The 20,230-nt window shown below is 37.8% G+C and overlaps 1 protein-coding gene across 1 annotated transcript in view; it reads right to left on the bottom strand.

Moving 5' to 3' along the window:
* LOC133523818 (tRNA dimethylallyltransferase) overlaps positions 1 to 20,230 on the bottom strand; it is a 368,157-nt gene that overhangs the window by 52,455 nt on the left and 295,472 nt on the right. The window contains exon 4 of the mRNA XM_061859562.1: positions 25 to 148. Within this exon, the coding sequence (XP_061715546.1) occupies positions 25 to 148 (124 nt within the window). The remainder of the gene's footprint in view (positions 1 to 24; positions 149 to 20,230) is intronic.

Here is a 20,230-nt window from a genome sequence, read left to right as displayed (position 1 = left end):
AAAATATTTTGAGTTTTTGCATACCTGTTCACATTTAAGCCACAGCACGACTGTAGCGCCGGGCCGTCGGAGGCAGCCTTCGCGTTGCTTCTGTTCTTCTAGTATTTCGCTATGCCGTCGCCCCGTTTTGAGCCACACCTCGATGGACCTGAAAACAAAAATATTTGATATATTATACATACCCAAACCCAGATCAACCGTCAGGACCTGGACCAGAGTCCAAGTCCCAGATACCACTGGAGTGTTTAACTCGCCTGTTGCCAGAAGCCAGAAGTGGCGCAGAATAGGGCAGAGTGGCGTGTTCTTATGTCAGTGAATTACTTCATATACTCGTATATGAATAATAAACGGTGTTTAAGTGTATATTGATATATATCATTTATTCAGTAAAAGTTATACATTTTTTGTTATAGTACGTCGGTGGCAAATAAGCATACGGCCCGCCTGACGGTAAGCAGTCTCTGTAGCCTATGTACGCCTGCAACTCCATAGAAGTTACATGCGCGTTGCCGACCCTAACACTTCGCACCCTCGTTGAGCTCTGGCAACAACACAACACTATGAGTAGGGTCTAGTGTTATTTGGCTGCGGTTGTCTGTAAGGTGGAGGTACCTACTTCCCCAGTTGGGCTCTGCTCTAGATCTGGAATGACATCCGCTGTGCTGTGCCCTACCACACAAAGCGAGATGACATTCACAATGCCCTCTCTTTTGGACGTAGTTTAAGGATGTACCCGGGTCCAAAACATTGAGGTGGAGGGACACCATTTATATACCGCCATATAGGGTAAGTATTAAAAAAAAAAAAAAAAAACATTTATTTCAGACCGATAGGATCCATAAATTTTGTTAGTAACAGCAAAAAAATTCTTACACCCTATGTATTATGTGCACTTCAGCTCGTTCGAGGACTTCGTGGTAAGCGTGCCGCAGCCACTGCTGGAAACCATCGTGAGCGCGGACTTCTGGCCGAAGATGGTATTTTGGCGGTTCCGAGGGATCTTGCCTTATAATCCAACGCATAGTTTTAAAATGAGAACGAAATTCCATTTGTATGGGAAGGTGAAATTCGGCTGAGCTTGCCGGGGACTCAGGCAAAATTAGCTGCGGAGTACTACTAATGATATTTATGCCTTAATTTCTGATATCAAAAAGACTCAGATATTAAACGATCGCGCTATAACACTGATACATATATTTTTTGCAAGTGACGCTTTATTAAACAAAAAAAAAATAGAAGTACCCCAAGCTTTTAAAGGACAAGCCAGTGTAGTCAGTTAAAAAATAATTATTAAGTTACGGCCCGATCCGAAGAATGATTAAGACACGTTTAAGATCTTGGAAAGATCTTTAAAAGATCGATAACTAAACGACATTTCAAAATTGACGTTTATTTCGATTCCGCTGTGATCCCAATAAGATCTATCTACGATATTTCTAACGTCAAAGTGACATTCGTTGCCCGAATCGAGCTGCTTCTGTCAATTAAACGACATACAAACGATATCTAAATGAGAACTTATCTAAACCAGTAGGGCTAACATGGTCGGCTCTTTATCATTTGTCACCATGCCTGTCACGTTATACGTAAAGTGACGGGCATAGTGACAAGTGATAAAAATAGAACCATGCTACCACAGCAGAACTTATCGTTATCGTATCTCAATCTTCGAATCGGGCCGTTAGTGTTAGGATCTGTTTCACAATGCCAATGCTATTTACCACTTATCTGACGAATAAAGTCATCGTTGGCGTTTCACAATCTTCAAATAAGCTTAACTGGTACATAAAGTGCTAAGTTGTGCAGGAAGTTTTATCTGGCAGTTAATTGATTTGTTAATTAGACATTGTGAAACAGGCCCTTAAGTGTGGTTTATATGACATCACAATTTTACCGAAACTAGTCGAATCGGCCCCTGAACGCTCTCACGCTGTTAAGACAAAGATATTAAGTTTCGTCTTACATCCCCATAATGGCCACTTAAAAAGTCGTAACGACTCAAACTGTTCCCAGTCTGCTCTAGGACCAAACCGAGACAGACTCCATCCTTGTCTAACACATTGTTTTTAATAATTCCCTCTCTTTCGTTGCTGCGATTTTTTGTTTCTTTTGTCTGTGCTGAAGCGGCTTCACATCATAGGAGTTTCAATTACTTTTAAGATAAAGTTAATTGTGCTGTGGTCGTAAAATTTCGTATCTGTTTATATTGCATACTAGGGCAGTAGTTTATATAGATATAATAATATGGTCACAATGCAGGGTGTTTATTTGGTCACCTGCAATAATTTACGGGGTAAATATATACTATAGGTCATACTGAGCAACTTTTACTATGGGACCAAATCTAAAATCGCGAAAAAAATAATCCCCTCATGGAAAATTTCAAGATCAGACAGCCCAAATGTATGAAACAGCCAATAGGGTTGTTTCCATCTACAAAACTTAGGGCAGAATTGTATCCCAATAAATTCTTTTGGATTATAAGAACATGTTAAACTACTTTTAGGGGACCTGTAATGACCATATTTTTGTAAATATTGAATTTAAAATATCTTTTGGCACACGTCACGTGACCAAGCTCGAAACGTCATTGAAGATTCTGATGACGTCACAACTCTCGGATTGACACTGTTGACAGTTAGGCGATAAACAACAAATGACAAATGTCAGGTGACAGTTCGTATCTTCTACGTGTGTATGTAGTTATGTGTCAAACCGTAAACTGTGACGTCACAAGATTTTCAAAGAGCGTTTTGGGCGCGAAAGCATATGTCAAAATATATTTTGTTGATTTAACATATTTAAAGCCGTTTTTTAGTATAAAAGTTGAATTTTAGGGCAACTTTTAGTTAATATAGAACGTAATACAAGCGTTCCAAAAAATTGGAAACAACCCTATTATTTTCGTGATTTCGGGGTTGGTCCAATAGTAAAAGTTGCTCAGCATGACCTATATATTCATCCCGTAAATTATTGCAAGTGACCAAATAAACATTCTGTAGAGTCGGACCGGACCAACCCAACTGCATGAAATTTTCAAGGGCAAAGTGTGGGGATGTCATCGTTAATGTCAAATTTTGATCAAATATGATGTTTAATGACACTCCCTCCCTATGTTCTGTTCAAGTGAGTACGTCTGAATGAAAATTCGGAATTTACGATTCAAGGGCCCGTCAAGGTCTTCTCTATTGCCATGACAGTGACCTAGTCTAAAAGAAAATTAAGAAAAAAAAATACAATAATAGACAAAAAATTTCTTAACCCGTTTCAAGCTTTGGTCAAGAACTTATTAACTCAACGCTTTCGCAAGACTTAGGTAGTTAGAGCCAGACCAAGATAAGTTGCCAGCGATTTTGACAGCACAGACAGGGCAAGTGTTATTTTAAACGTCAAACTTCTATGAAATGACTTTTGTTTAATACTTGCACATGATGGGCTATCAAAATCGCTGCCAACTTAGCTTGGTCTGATTCTAGTTTATTCCTCCTGACAACGGGAACTTTTTTTTAAATAATTATCTCGTCTTAACGGTCTTAAGTTCGGGAAAATTCGTTAAAAGGGTGAAAAACGTTCGAAAAACGGTCGTTTTTTTCTCTGAATATTACAAAAATTGTATGAAGCTTGTATGAAAACTATGAAGTAGATTTAAAAAAATGTCTATACCTAAGGATAAACTAAGAAAATTAGGCTTTAAAGACCGTTTATTTTATTATCTCCAGTTTTCCACTGAAAAGACGCATAACCTTAACTTAGAGTCAGACCAAGTTAGGTTGGCAGCGATTTTGATAGCCCAATCTGTGCAAGTGTTAAGTAATAGTCATAATTCCATAGAAGTTAGACGTTTGAAATAACACTTGCACTCTCTGTGCTGTCAAAATCGGTGCCAACTTAACTTGGTCGGACTCTACTAAAAAAGTTATTGACCCAAAAAGGCATCTTATAAGCGAAAACTTTGGTTAAATAGTTTATTTATACAAGTTTAAGATAAAAATAGTCAAAAAACCAGTTCCAGTTAAGAACTTTTTAGTTTCCATAAACACAAGTACTTAAGTACATCACTAATAATACACTTTACACACTCAAAACGTATAGGTAAAGCCGCGTTTTCACTTGGTGCTCTGTACCCCTAGTGTAAATATTTTCGACAGCGAAACGTGACGTACGCGTTTGCGTTAAGTGTCATTTTGTATGAGATTTTTGACTTTCCAAAACGTCCCGCTTGGCGCGCTGTTCAAAAACCCATACAAAATGAGACTTAACGCAAACGCGTACGTCACGTTTCGCTATCGACTACATTTACACTAGGGGTACTGAACAGTTCTGAGCGAACAATCGTTCGTTTGTTCGGTGAATGGAATCAGTTGCTCCAATAATAAATAGGAAGAATAGAATAGAATAGAAATCTTTATTGCGAAACCATGGTACATAATACTGGTTACATTAGAGTGAGAGGAAGAGCAAACATTTGCTCTAAACAAAATGTTTGCTCAGAGCACTAAGTGAAAACGCGGCTTAAGAAATGTCCATTACTTTTACCATTAATCCAAACACACCCACAAATCCTAATAAATCAATAAGCAAAAGAGCTCCTATAAAAACTGAGTGCTTAATAGACCAGTGTCCATCGCGATTTGAGAAATTTAAAAAAAAGCAACAGGTGTCCGGTCGCCGACCCGCGTTACATCACTTGAGAAAAAATGGCGGCAAAAAGTGGCTATCTCACGTTACGTCTGTGTTTGTTGTGCACAGTGTTGCTAGGTAAATATTTTGAAAATCTTTACGCTATTCTGTTGAATATTGGGCTTTCAATTAGAATTCTTATGGGTTCACTAAAAAGAGGAAAATTCACAGTATGAATTGAGGTTTACATTACTTATACTTCCGCGCTTTTTTTTAATTTCGCGCGATTCTGTAGTGGTGATAATAGTTTGCCAAGTTATAAACTTAAGTTTTTATTTAAATTAGTCCAAAACGTAGGTGTTAGATTAACCAAAAGCCTCGCATAAGTTCTAATTTCATTAAAAATGACTTTCTTACATTAAAATCGAACGATATGTCATCTACATATGTGTTAGTTGTCATCTGTGTTGCCATATAAACATGTTAGAAATATAATTCGTATAAATATATAGTTTTTTTACAAGAAGCTTCGGTAGCCAGAATTACCGTTCCTCTACTATTGACTAAAGCAGAAGTAAGTAAGTAAATATTCCTTATTGCATCAACAATTATACATTTTACATACATGTAAAACTACAAATACATTTTAAAGGAAAATAGAACCAAGTAACACTAAACACCGATCTCTTCCAGACAACCTTAGGTGTGTCATAGCCGTCATAAGACGTTTTCTAGCAGCTGTTCATCTCCAAATATCATCCGGAATCCGATATCGGATGTGAAATGTGATAACGCATTTAGGATCTGTAAAAAATAAAATACTTAAGTTTTGTCATGTCTGAATATTTAGCGTAGTGACAATAAATAAGATAAGACCAGAAATAAGAAATGAAATAAAACTCTTAAGCTTTTGTCTTAAAGAAAAGAAAAGTATCCCTTTGACCATAACGAAACATGTCGAGCAATATTCTGTAAAAACTACGTATACTCTAAATCCATCCAGCTATAGCACTGCAACTATGGTAAGTTTAAAGAGATAAAAATAAAGATAGTTTATTATTCAAGTAGGCATATTACAATGCGCTTATGAACGTCAGATAAAGCTACACCGGCTCTAACACTACACCTCTGACCCGAGAAGATTTAAATCCCCCCTCAATTGGAGGAGGGTAACCCAATATGGACCGGCAAGAAACTCGGCGGGACACATCTTTTCAAAACATTACATCTTATAATTAACATGCATTAAATAAGAAAAATAAAATACAATACAGTTTTATACGGAAGTACCTAATTAAGTATCAATAGATATCCACAGATAGACCGCATTCCCCTTATAACAGTATTGTACCTTGTAGGTGCTATTTTTGTTACATCTTGGGAGATGAGAGTGGGGATTCGGTATCGTATTCTAATAAGAAAGAAGTAGATGAAAAAAATTTTTGGCCTTTGCATGGAGGGTTGGCCGGCTAGACGACATGCCATAGAAAAAAAAAATTTTTTTCGCCTCCATTTTTTTTTTTACTTTTTCCTAATCCGAACACGATAAAGATGCCCTTAAACGTATCCCCACTACTTTTGTTACTGTATGTTCTTTCTGGTTGTGTATGGGAAAAAGTAATGAAATAAAGGTATTTGTATATGTATTTAATTTGATTTATTTATTTCAAGAGAAAACTTAAGTGGTACATATATTATTTTTTCGCCAAACTGAGGACAGGTTGTTGGCGAATAGTGCGCTCTAAAATAAAGCTAACAATGTTGTGTCACACCTACTCATACATTATACAAACTTATTTCAGTAGGTGAGTACTGAGTTAAATCATTATATTTATAAATTTTATAATATACAAATATACATTACCTACTTAACATCCTTTCATGGAAATTTAAGTACTTGTTATAATCGTAGAACGGATGCTCAATAAGCCACCGTTTGAGGCAACATTTAAAAAGTGGCCAAGTTTGGGCGCTGGTGATGGTATCAGATCAGGTAGGTTGTAGACGGCAGGCTCCATGACATGGGTGAGCTTGGCTTATGGGCGTTACGCGTATTTTAGTTATGTACAGTCACGGTATTAAATATAGACCCGGATAATGTGCCAAAAAATATGTACACGCTACCTTAATGTATAGGTAATAAGGACGTGTATATATATTTTTGGCACTTTGTTCGTGAAATATTTAATACCTTGACTGTACCCATACTATGCGTTTTGTTAGCTGTTAGGTTTGCTAAAAAAACTTCTTAATTTTAATTTTTCCGTGCTGAAGCCCTAGAATCTGTAAATCTCCGGAATTCTGCTAGATCTGGCAACACTGATCGCTAGATGATTATGTTGTGTCTGGATTCGCGTCTGCGTTGCGTTTACAGATCATGTAAACATAAATGTAAGTTACGGTAGAGAGATTGGTAACTGAAGCCGTCCTTAGAGCCGGTGTAGCTTTATTTGACGTTCATAAGCGCATTGTAATATGCCTACTTGAATAATAATAGTACATTACGATACAAGTGCGAAAAATAGGAAATTCGAAACGAGTGGCGATAAATTAAAACACGACCGAAGGGAGTGCTTTAAATCGACACGAGTTGCGGATTACCTATTCGCACATGTATCGTACAACGTTTTACAGTACATATGGCCGTTTAAATGTTCGACACAGTAACGTAATATGCTAATTTTCGCACTAGTGCGGTAAAGTAGCACCATATGTACTGTAAACTATATTTATCTTTATCTTTATTTAGATATCGTTTGTATGACGTATAATTGACAAAAGAAAGCTTGTTTCGGGCAACTAATGTCACTTTGACGTTAGAAATATCGTAGATAGATCTTATTGGGATCACAGCTGAATCGAAATAAACGTCAATTTTGACATGTCGTCTAGTTATCGATATTTGAAAGATCTTCCCAAGATCTTAACCTCCTAAGGCCCTGAGAACAAATTTTTGTACTTATTCGAAAATCTATTTTGAACTTTTATTGTGTAACAAAGGATTCCAAATTCAAAAACAAAACAATTGCTTCTGGGTCTCAGGAGGTTACGTGTTTTAATCATTCTTCTAATCGGGCCGTTACTAACACAACTCTAAAAGTGATTTAAAACGAATCAAAACTTTTCCAGCATTAAATTACCTGGCACTCATTCACAAACTTACTAAACTGTTATCAACAATGACATAAAATGGCGTTTTACTGCGTGCTCTTGAGCTATTTTAGAGTAAAAAGTAAAAAGATGCAGCGACAAAAAGATTCATTCTGTCTGATCGCATCAGAAAAACCGGCCAAGAGCATGTCGGGCCACGCTCAGTGTAGGGTTCCGTAGTTACTCTTCCGTCACAATAAGCTAAACTGGAGCTTAAAGTATAGTTAATTGTTTACCAAGGGATGAAACGGTACCTTTCACCCGAGTCAAACAAATAGGCAAATTTGCATAATCAGTACCTAATTAAAGTAAGTCTTTTTACTATGAAGGGAAAACTTTTTGCGATAACTCAAAAACAGCTAAACTGATCATGTCCGCTATAGTTTTCATTTAATGTCTTTCTTAAGCTCTACTTCCACAATTTTTTTCATATTTTTTGGACCTATGGTTCAAAAGTTAGAGGGGGGGGGACACATTTTTTTTTTCTTTCGGAGCGATTATCTCCGAATATATTCACTTTATCAAAAAATGTTTCCTGAAAACCCCTATTAGTTTTGAAAGACCTTTCCAACGATACCCCACACTCTAGGGTTGAAGCGAAAAAAAAAATTCACCCCCACTTTACGTGTAGGGGAGGTACCCTAAAAAAAATTAATTTTTTAGATTTTATTGTACGACTTTGTCGGGTTTATTGATTTATATATCCATGCTAATTTTCAGCTTTATAGCACTAACGACCACGGAGCAAAGCCTCGGACAGACAGACAGACAGACAGATGGACATGGCGAAACTATAAGGGTTCCGTTTTATGCCATTTGGCTACGGAACCCTAAAAACGCGAAAAGAAACTTCGGTAAGACTTCTGTCCGTTAAGTATATCAGTCAGTACCCCTAGTGTAAGTTTATTCGATAGCGTGACGTGACGTACGCGTTTGCGATAAGTCCCATTTTGTAAAGGATTTAGAAACAGCGCGCCAAGCGAGACGTTTTGGAAACTTAAAATCCCATACAAAATGAGACTTAACGCAAACGTCACGTCACGTCACGGTATCGAATAAACTTACACTAGGGGTACTGGGCCAAGTAGGCCATTATACATATTTAATTACACTTGTTTTTTCGAATTTGGGAATTTTCATGTTATAATATTTGTGTTTATTTAGTCAAGCCACTTAGATGGCTGGCAGTCCTCAATTGTTCTCCAGAAACTTCCTGCCTCGCACAGCTAAACTGTGGAATGAACTGTCGCCCGCGGTATTTTTGGACCGAGACTACCTTCAAGAATATAACGTACTCCCATCTTATAAGCCGGCAATTCACTTGCAACCCCTCTGGTGTTACAGGTGTCTATGGGCAACGGTAATCCCTTACCATCAGGCGGTTCGTCAGCTCGTTTGCCACCTGTATCATTAGAAAACCTATATACACAAGAGAAACAGAAGAACTGGAACCTTCTTTTTGAGTTGAGTGAATAGTGCTCAAATAATTTACAACAGTTCGATGTGTTGCCTCCCTGTCACACTAACGCCCTCAGACAAGGACGCACCGCCATCGCCAGTGGTATGTTCAGCCTTTCATTAACCTAAAAGTAAAACTATAAGTATGAAACGCTCGTATAATATAGTGTCTTGCAATCTCATCTATGCGAAAGACGTAAAATTGTCATAAAATTGAAACTCGCTCTAAGAGCTGGGATGAAGTACATTTCGAAACCTTCTCCCGTGAACTCCCTTTCCGTTGAAATTAGAACTTCCAGCAATTAAATTAAGGTTCATATTTCTATGTATTTTGGCATTGAGATACGACGATGCGTAAGCGCAGCTGAGTTTAATTAAACTTGTCGGTGGTTTAACAGTAATCGTTGTATTTTAACGATTGTTTTAAGAGGAAAAGGGACGACCGCTTCTCAATGCAAACGTAGTCCTCATTTTCCTCTCTGGACATTGACATTATAGAATATATTTTTTCTTTTGCCTCCCTTCGGCTCGGGTAATAATTTTACACGCGTCACGCAATTTCCTACTTTTCCTCCCTTGGGACACAAATAACTATTACAGAATTGCCCTTTCGTTGGACTGCGATTTTTTTTATGTTATACGAAGTAGGAGCGAATATTAGGTACCTCATAAGTACTAACATTATGCGCCCTACCCGGGTGTCATGTACTGACTTCATCCAACTAACATCTTCTGTAATGCACATGACTTTTAATGTTGAACAAATGAAATGAAATGAAATGCCAAATGCTAAAAATTCGAAAAAATATCAAAGGAAATGTTATAGCTGTGGTTGATATACATCAAATTGTAGCAAAATGTTTTCAATAATGTTAATATCCGGAGAGGAAAATGGGGACCACGTTTGTATGGAAAAGCGATTTCACGCGGTCGACCACTTTCGTGTTAACTGGCATGTCGACTCGCAAATTACAATTTATTATAAACTTCATCGAAAACTGTCGGTTCTTTCTCTTTTGCGAGACGAATGAAGTGAACTACTCGATTAAATCTTGTTTTATAGGTACAGTCAGTATTAAAAATCGTTAAAGTCACTCTTCTTAAAAGAATATTTATGAATTGCCTCAAGTAGTCTATGGACGCCGGCAACTCTTGAGGAGTTACATGCGCGTTGCCGACCCTAACACTCCACGCCGTCGTTGAGCTCTGGCAACCGTACTCACCGGCAGGAACACAATATGAGTAGGGTCCAGTGTTATTTGGCTGCGGTTTTCTGTAAGGTACTTCCCCAGTTGGGCTCTGCTCTAGATCTGAAATGATATCTGCTGTGCTGTGCCCTACCACAAAAAGCGAGATAGAGAAGAAAGAGAGATAAGTTATTAAATAAATAACTTATTAACTAAACCAAACGAGTAGTTCGCTGCCAAGGCGATGTTATTGGACAGTTTATCATTTCAAAGGCAAGTATTAGATCTATATACGATATGTCACTTTTGACACTGACATATCCGATCCATATCGTATCTAGACCTGATATTTTACGTATCTTAAAGATCTAATTGGGTCCTACTTAATAATTAAATGAAACTCCAGGTCCATGGGTCACAAGTTTTTTGCAGAAATCGCAAAACGTCTGGTTGACGTAACTGATGACCGAAGAGCTGGCAGCTTCCTAGCACAACGTACCAGCATTGCGAAACAACGAGGAAATGCCGTCAGCATCCTTGGTACAGCCTCAATGGCCCATTTTAGATTTAAGCTAGTTATTGTAGTGCTCACTAAACCACAATATATTACATTCACTGGCTCGATACCACACCAATGTTCGGCAGACGTCCGTCCGTAACTGTAACTGTCATCGGACTGCCTACCCACATCCGCGTGCTCGAGACAGCGCCACAGCTGTCACTATATCTAGGCATAGATAACACTACAGTTATAGTATTCCTCTGTATATACCTATCCATGATGTCTGGAATGACATCCGCTGAGCTGTGCCCTACCACACAAAGCGAGATGAGATTCACAGTGCCCATACCTCTCTTTTGGACGTAGTTTAAGGACGTACCCGGGTCCATAAAAGTCCTATAATATTTATTTACTTATTTATCTACAATGTACCTCAGACAATGTCGTAAGTTCGCACACTTAAGTTGTTGTACAAACCTACTTATAGAAATATATATGTCTAATTCCATAACCAATCTCAAATTTCATCTCAGAGGGGGCTCCCAATTTTATCCATTCATAACTTCAAAACTAGGTTAAATGTAATTCCTAAAATCGTCGCCAAATCTTCAAGATCTTAAAAAGTATATTTATGCAAAGACCCACACAGCGCTATAGTTCGTGCCATCCACGATGGCGCGCAAATTTGTCAAATCTAACCTTTATTAGCATGACTATACGAGTCAAGGCACCTGTCCTAATGACACGATCTGTACCACGTTAACTATAGACGCAAACCGAATTGACGAACGTGATCATATTTCTATCTCTCTCACCCTACCTTCGATCACGTGAGCGTGAATGAGAAGGTTTACGACTCCGGTCGTCAGTTTGGTTTGCGTCTACTATACCAGCCGCGAAAGCTCTTGTTCGTAGAGAAATAGGGGTTATTTTCGTTTAATTGCAGTGGTTTGCCGTTGAGGGCCTACCGCGAACACCGAAGTTCGCAAATTGCATCTTTCTCATTTACTCCAATTAAAGCGTATTTAGAGTGACAGAGAAAGATGCCCGCAATTTGTAAACATCTGTGTTCGCGGTAGGCCTGCGCTTAGACCAAGTTATAGTACTCGCGAAAGCTCTTGTTGTTTTAAAAATAGGGTTGATTTTCGTATAATTGGTGTGACCGTAAGTTGGTTTCCCTGTAATAGGGCGTCCGTATGCACGGGAGACATATGAGGAACACGTGTTAGCTTCCGCAGATTGCGAGGTGTTTCCATTGTCGCGGGTGATACGATTTTTTTATATCTAGAGATAAACCCCCTTTTAAAACTTTCGCGTTTTGAACACATTTTAAAACATTTAAAACCTTTTCTACCACGAATTTATTTTGAAACCTGCATCGAAAGGTCGGATATAAAGGTACAGTCGAGTTCATAAACATGTATATATTTCTTGACCTTAATCCATTGCAATAAGGTGAAAAAATGTATACATATTTATGAACTCGACTGTAACAAAATAAATTCGCGATAGTCCCGGTTTTAAATATGTTAATAACCCCTTTATTCGTAACACTTTGCAAAGTTCTGTTAAATTTTGTCTCTTTCTAAAAAACTAAAGTGCGTCATAATCTGTCATTTTCGGGACCAAAGACTATCATCACTTTTATGGAACAGAGACGGAATATATTAAGACAAAGCTTCCAGTACAGTTTTGACTACGAAAATACGACTAACACTCACGGCCCGATTCGAAGAATGAAATACGATAACGATAAGTTCTGGTTTAGATATGGTTTTTACGTCGTATAATTGACAGAAGCAGCTCGATTCGGGCAACCAATGTCACTTTGACGTTAGAAATATCGTAGATAGATCTTATTGGGATCACAGCGGTATCGAAATAAACGTCAATTTTGACATGTCGTTTAGTTATCGTCTTTTAATGATCTTTCCAAAATCTTAAATGTTTCTTAATCATTCTTCTAATCGGGCTGTCAGTATCACTCTTACAGATAGGACACAGAGCATTGAAAAAATGGAAGTTATATGAATAGTAAACCGGATCACATTCCGATATTTTTTTTTTTTGATTTCGATAATCTGTCGAACATTCAGAATGTTTCCTCGCCCGTCTTGCGGCACCCATACCATAGGCTGTTGGCCCACCTCTGTGGGTGCATGCGGCAGACATGGCCGCCTCATTCCCAATTAAGCTTGGCGATCTTAGCTCCAACATCAGTAATGCGTGTTTTTGGCGGTTATTCATAATTATTTATTGAAGGACTGTCGGTCTCACAGTCAAACTGTTCGTATAGTTTTATGAGGCAATCTTATTCTACCTATTAAATAAATAAAATAATAACGCTATAAAATGTAAACTGGAAACGCGCACCCTTCAGTGACAAATCTTTGAAATAATCACCCGGCCCCACGGACTTATTTGTCAATTAATAACCATTTACAATTAATAACACTATTATCAGCCTATTCCGAGGAAATACCAGCTGAGCCCGGTCTAGATTTGAGAATTTTAGGTAAATATCTCCGTCGCGCTGACGGGGGCCGCTCGTTAGATAAGTGCGATAAGGACAACTGTAGCTTAGGCGAAAAACCCTCGAGATTTCGTTCTCGACATTTTCCTCCTCCAAAATTTAACCAATCGTAATGAAATGATGGTGGAAATGAAGTGAGAAAGAAATTAAATATCTATGTTTTAATTTTTGCGTTTATGCAGCATAAAGTATGCTAGGCGTCTGTTTACGGCGCATTTTTGGCCGTTTTTAACGCTTTTTAAAGTAAACTAGCTCTTATAATAAAACCGGCCAAGAGCATGTCGGGCCATGCTCAGTGTAGGGTTCCGTAGTTACTGTTCCGTCACAATAAGCTTAACTGGAGCTTAAAGTATAGTAGATTGTTAACCAAGGGATGAAACGGTACCTTACACCAAAGCTCTAATTCCGCGATTTTTATCATATTTTTGGACCTATGGTTCAAATGTTAGAGGGGGGGACACATTTTTTTTCTAGCGGAGCGATTATTTCCGAATATATTCACTTTATCAAAAAATGTTTGTTGAAGACCCCTATTACTTTTGAAAGACGTTTCCAACGATACTAAAGCACTTTACGTGTAGGGGAGGTACCAAAAAAAAATTTAGTCTTTATTGTACGACTTTGTCGGCTTTTTTGATATATATGTCCATGCCAAATTTCATCTTTCTAGCACTAACGACCACGGAGCAAAGCCTCAGACAGACAGACAGGCAGACGGACATGGCGAAACTATAAGGGCTCCTAGTTGACTACGGAACCCCAAAAAAACAGAAACTCAGAAAAAGCAAAACGTACAGACACAGGTGACGTCATATAAAAAAAGGGCCAAAATCCAAGGAAGAAAATGTCGAGAACGTTTGTGTGGAAAAATTACCACTAATATTTCCCTTTAACACTCAAACAATATAAAATAACTTAAGAGGAAAGAAAAGCTTTTTGAATCTAACGAATTAACGGTAAATTTTCTATGAAATTCCATTTCGGGAGAAAACGTTTCCCACTAACTAAATCTTAACAAAATACTTCGATTTTGATGTCGATCGCTTTAGCATAATATATTCTTGGTTATATAGGTTTCGCTTTAAAAATAAAGAAATTTTTGGTTTGGTAATTTTGATAAAAGGAAAACCTATAAACCTAGTGTTTCATTGTGTCAACAGCATACCAAAAAATCATGGAGAATAGAAACTGTTTAGAAGTGGAAAAACGTTTTCTCCTTTTGCATAGACGATCACGTGATCATTCAGACAAATATCCATCGAAGTTGGTAGTTATTGTTTGCGACAAACGCAGCGTTCATTTTTCCTACAATCCTACATTCCTGGATCGCATGCGTTCAACGCTGCGTTTATCGCAAACCACAACCGCGTCCTTTAATAAATACTACCACAATTAAAAATCTACTTTATCGGAAGCATATTGTAAATTCGTGTTAAGAATATAATTATGTGACGAGTGATGAGATCAAGTTTATAAACCTGTTTTTATGGGGTTTAAAATTAGATTGACATATGTCACGGTTGTGAATGACAAACTCGGATGTATGGCATTACTTGTACAACTTGACGATTGATTGTCGTTATCCTACTAATAATATTAGGTTTGAATATGTGACAGTCCATATCAAAAGGGACCTTATGGCGGTCGGCGCTTCCGCCATTATTAGCGGCGCGCCAATTCTAATGCAGTAAGCGCCGACCGCCATAAGGTCCCTTTTGATGTCGACTGCCACATATATGTTTCTACTCAATTATTTCACCAAAAATCACGAAAATTTAAGCGATTTTTACTAATATAATCTCGGTGGCAAACAGCATACGGCCCGCCTGATGGTAAGTCGATGACCTTAGCCTATGGACGCTTGCAATTCCAGTGGTATGTGCGCGTTGCCAACCCTTTAAAAAACCCATAGCTGTCCTCGGGAGGAAATTCCGATCATTGTTTCCAAGCGGCGAACGGTGTGGGGGAGAAAACGTTTTTCCACTTCTAAATATTTTCCATTCTATAGGATTTTAAATACTAAATATAAATTAAAAACTAGGTTTAAAGTTTCTCCCTTTTTTTCGAAAATTAGCAAATCAAAAAAAGTTTTTTTTTCAAAAAAGCGAAACTTATAAACCTAGAATATATAATGCTGAAGCGATCGACATCAAAATCAAAGTGATTTGTTAAGATTTAGTTAGTGGAAACCGTTTTCTCCCGAAATGAAATTTCATAGAAAAATTACCGTTACTTCGCTAGATTCAAAAAGTTATTCTTCCCTCTTAAAGGATCTCTCTTCAAGGGGTACAAGGTACAACGTTGAATCAAACGAGGGTAAATTGAAATTGTGGGCTTCATTTTAACTCTGCCTTCACTAGTGAGAATAGTTTTTTATGATATAGGAATATGCTACAAGCAGACAAATCGCCTGAAAGCAAGCATTACCATCGCCCATGGACGCCTGCAACATCAGAGGAGTTGCCAGCCTTTCAGTTGGAAGTACGCTCTTTTCTTAAAGATTTGAAGCTCGTGTCATCAATATCAATTGCTCGTCGTGGAATCGGCCAACCTATTTATTATCAAGGCTCGGAAACCGATTAAATTTCCAAACCGTTATTACTTAACACGTACTTGGCGCAAAATGGCCTTTCAATTTCGGTTTCGCTCGAAAAATCGTTATTTTTAAACCGGTTCTTAAGAGAACAGTTCTTGTCAAATTAACCGGTTTGGAGTAATAAAAACAGGTTTCATCCTACGTTGGTGTCTATGTTTACGTGGCACATCACCTGATGTTTCGTCGCTCGTCGAATAAACCGGTTTTTTAGGTTACAATAAAGTTCTTACAACGTTCGCGTTCTTATGTAACATCGGAGGAAACCCGAAATAAACCAGTGTTTACCGGTATTTTATAAAACGGTTCTGAGCCTTGCCTATTATACGTGAAAAAATTAAAATGAAAAAATGAAAAATATTTATTGCGTTAATAAATGTTACACAGTATAGTAAAAGGTTGGGACTTCCTAATAAGTATATTATACCTGTATCAATCAGGAAGTCCCGCTCCTCCGTAGAACCAAGTTGGAGGGTAACGTAACAGGAAACTGAAAACTTAAGCTAATACAATTTTATCTACATTTATGTGTGTGTGTGTGTGTGTGTGTGTGTGTGTGTGTGTGTGTGTGTGTGTGTGTGTGTGTGTGTGTGTGTGTGTGTGTGTGTGTGTGTGTGTGTGTGTGTGTGTGTGTGTGTGTGTGTGTGTGTGTGTGTGTGTGTGTGCGTGGGTATATAGGTGTATTTGTGATTTTGTGAGTGTTGGTGATATTGATGTACATTCAGGAACTTATAACAATAGGTACTGTAAGGCATAATTTCTTAGGTATACATAACTGTATGCCTAACGATACGTTCTTAAAACTTTTCAAGAAAATTATTTAAAAAGCAACCGACCCAATTCTACAATATTTAAATAGACATCAGAACAACCATTGCTATAACCTAATCGCAGAATCAAGCAAAGAGCTATTATTTGCCTGTTACCAGCCAACTGACCTAATATTATATTTAAAAACTTCCAAAAACCATAAATTCCGGTTACAATCGTGGGAGACATTATGAGTGAGACAATTATTACAATCATGCGTGTCGTTAATTAGAAAAGGATTTGCACATGTACAGAGTATTTGAATTTAAACGTTTTATATTTGGCTTAGCAACAGTAAGTTAAAAATAAATTTACGAAGCTTATCAACCATTGGAGGGCAAAAAAACAGTTATTTAAAAGTCTATTGTTTTAGAGTTGTCCCGAGTCGGCCAGAGACCTTAGAGTTGGCCAGGGCTCACTTAGGTAGCCAGGGGTCCGCTCAGCCACCTAATCCCACGGGATCATGATTTGGCACGGGCAATATAGGTTTTCCTACATCCTAAAAAAAGCCTAATTTACCCTAAATTAGGCTTTTTTTAGGATGTAATGTATTCAGTTACCTCACGGTGTTCTCCTTAAACGAAAAGCGACTCGCAAAAATCAAAATGATATTTCGTATATCATGTTTCCCTTTGAACGGTTTTAGAAAATTGGCAAAACAGAAAAAAAATGTAAGTATAGTTTCGTATAGTAGAGAGTAATCAAAAGAGAGGTATGGGCATTGTGAATTTCATCTCGCTTTGTGTGGTAGGGCACAGCCAGTGGATGTCATTCCAGATCTAGAGCGGAGCCCAACTGGGGAAGTACCTCCACCCTACAGAAAACCGCAGCCAAATAACACTAGACCCTACTCATAGTGTTGTGTTCCTGTCGGTGAGTAAGGTTGCCAGAGCTCAACGAGGGGGGTGGGGTTAGGGTCGGCAACGCGCATGTAACTCCTCTGGAGTTGCAGGTGTACATAGGCTACGGAGACTGCTTACCATCAGGCAGGCCGTATGCTTGTTTGCCACCGACGTAGTATAAAAAAAAAAGTATACATAGCAGAGAGTAATCACAAGTAAACTTTTCGCCTTCGGCTTTGGACTGCTAGAGTAAAAATGATCTAATACTAATTCGACAGGCTCGACTATATGTGATTGTCATGTCACATTCATAAATATTGTGATACTTAATAATTATTATTATAGAATCTTCTGCGCATAATGAATACGGATGTAAGTACAATAGAATCACTACAATTTCTTTCGAGCTCGCAATTTACGTCCCACTTAACAAGACAATCGTACCGATGAGCGCATTTGCCCTGTTACAATAGGTGATAATGATCTATCTGCTACAATTTTGGTACAAAAACTACAATAAATTTCAAGAAGATCATAAGCGCCAGGGATATATTTACTTTATAAGCCGTTTTGAAAATGATAATGCTATCATCAAGCCATAGAAACATGAGGTAGATTGTGAGAGCACATTAATCATCCGTCCAGGAGGTGACACGCCGCATGTGACATAACCGTCAAGAAAACTCAACTAAAATATACATAAAAAAAGCATAATTCTACTGCAATATAATCTTTATACCTTTGTCTTAAGGATGATTAGGAATTTGAGCAGGGTATATAAGATATATTTGTTAAAGAATAGGGTAACGATGTAATTATTTTCGAGTTTTTTACTCAGTACGTCGACCTCAGCGCGGTTACGAATCGATATAACTACGTGTGTTTTTTGTGTGTGTTTTTACTCAATTTGGGATAATGTCGAGTAACACGTGTTATTGTTTGACGACTAATTTGTAATTCATGCTGGAGGGTGTTTGTGTTGTGAACAACTGTACTTATTTATTACTTAGTTTAAAAATTGTTCAACAGCGACTAAATATATATAGAGTAATATAGACGAAGCAGTGCCTGTGGCGATCTAATTGCCAAATGTCATTCTCTATCAGTCACAGATCTAGAATGCACTTACACTTAACGATAATTGAAGTGTGCAAAAGGGAAGCCATCACGTATATTATATGAACATTACATAAGTGTGAAGGAGGCAGACTACAAATGAAAAAACACGACCACTTTTGGGCGTTATACTGGCTGCTTTATGTATGTAGCAGACTAAATAGTACGAAAAGCTGTATAATCACATATTCTTCTTCTTTGTCCAGCCCATTTCCCAGTTCATCTGGGGTCGGGCCTCCTCGTACGTCGGCGACAGGACAATCTGTCCTGGGCTGTCTGTGTGTCCTCATCTCTTTTTCGACATTGGACCACCAGGTTGCTGGTATACTCACATATTATTTCTGATTTCCATTTTTCCAAAGACACTTGACATCATTTTATTTTCTGCTTTATGTATGTAGCAGACTAAATAATACGAAAAGCTGTATAATCACATGTTCTTCTTCTTTGTCCAGCCCATTTCCCAGTTCATCTGGGGTCGGGCCTCCTCGTACGTCGGCGACAGGACAATCTGTCCTGGGCTGTCTGTGTGTCCTCATCTCTTTTTCGACATTGGACCACCAGGTTGCTGGTATACTCACATATTATTTCTGATTTCCATTCTTCCAAAGACACTTGACATCATTTTATTTTTGGTCGCACTTTTGATATTTGACAGGCAATCGTGTATATTGTAGATCTGTGCTGTCAACCATAGTCACGTAGAAACTGGCGACTGAGATCATAATGCTATCTCCTTTACCCTTGTTAAGACCAACCAAGGGTGAAAGAGATAGCATTATGACTTGACTCGCCACTTAGTTTTGTAGCAAGTATAGTTTCTTTTTATATGTCTTTCCTTCTAAAAGTAAATCAAAGGGTTTTCAGCGATATTTTTATTGAATAAGAATTCCGTTGGCCGGTTATTTGGTCGAATGTGATCAACATTGTTTTTTTCATAGAAAACTGATTTCAGCAAAAACATCATCCGTCCAAATCTCATTTTCTTTAAGGCGATTTTTGCCAAGAAAACTTTGGACTAAACTTCGTAATAAATACTTATAAGTAATTTAATGTCCTAAGACACAAAAGCTTTTAGCAAAATTCTCAGAGTAATAGTGGTAAATCGTGTGTTTAATGTCACCTTCATCAAAGTAAGTAATCCGAAGAAATCTTTATAGTAGTCGATTTTATATCATCCCGTACGGGTTCGCTCCATTTCGTACATTTTTATCCGAACAATGCAAAAATATTTCTAAATTTACCGAATTTAATCTCTTTTTTCGAATATCATTTCGAATCCCAAATAAACGGTCGCTACCAGACATATCGGAGCGGCAGCGGCCGAGGTATTCAAAAATATCTAAACATACAATTGAACGTTGACGATTTGTTCAGATATTTGGGAAACCATGGCCGATGGCGACTGAATAATATACG

The sequence above is a fragment of the Cydia pomonella genome, chromosome 12 (genome assembly GCF_033807575.1).
Source record: "Cydia pomonella isolate Wapato2018A chromosome 12, ilCydPomo1, whole genome shotgun sequence".
Taxonomy (NCBI): Eukaryota; Metazoa; Arthropoda; class Insecta; order Lepidoptera; family Tortricidae; genus Cydia; species Cydia pomonella.
Note: the sequence above shows the minus strand (reverse complement) of the source record. Positions and strands in the feature narration are given on the sequence as shown.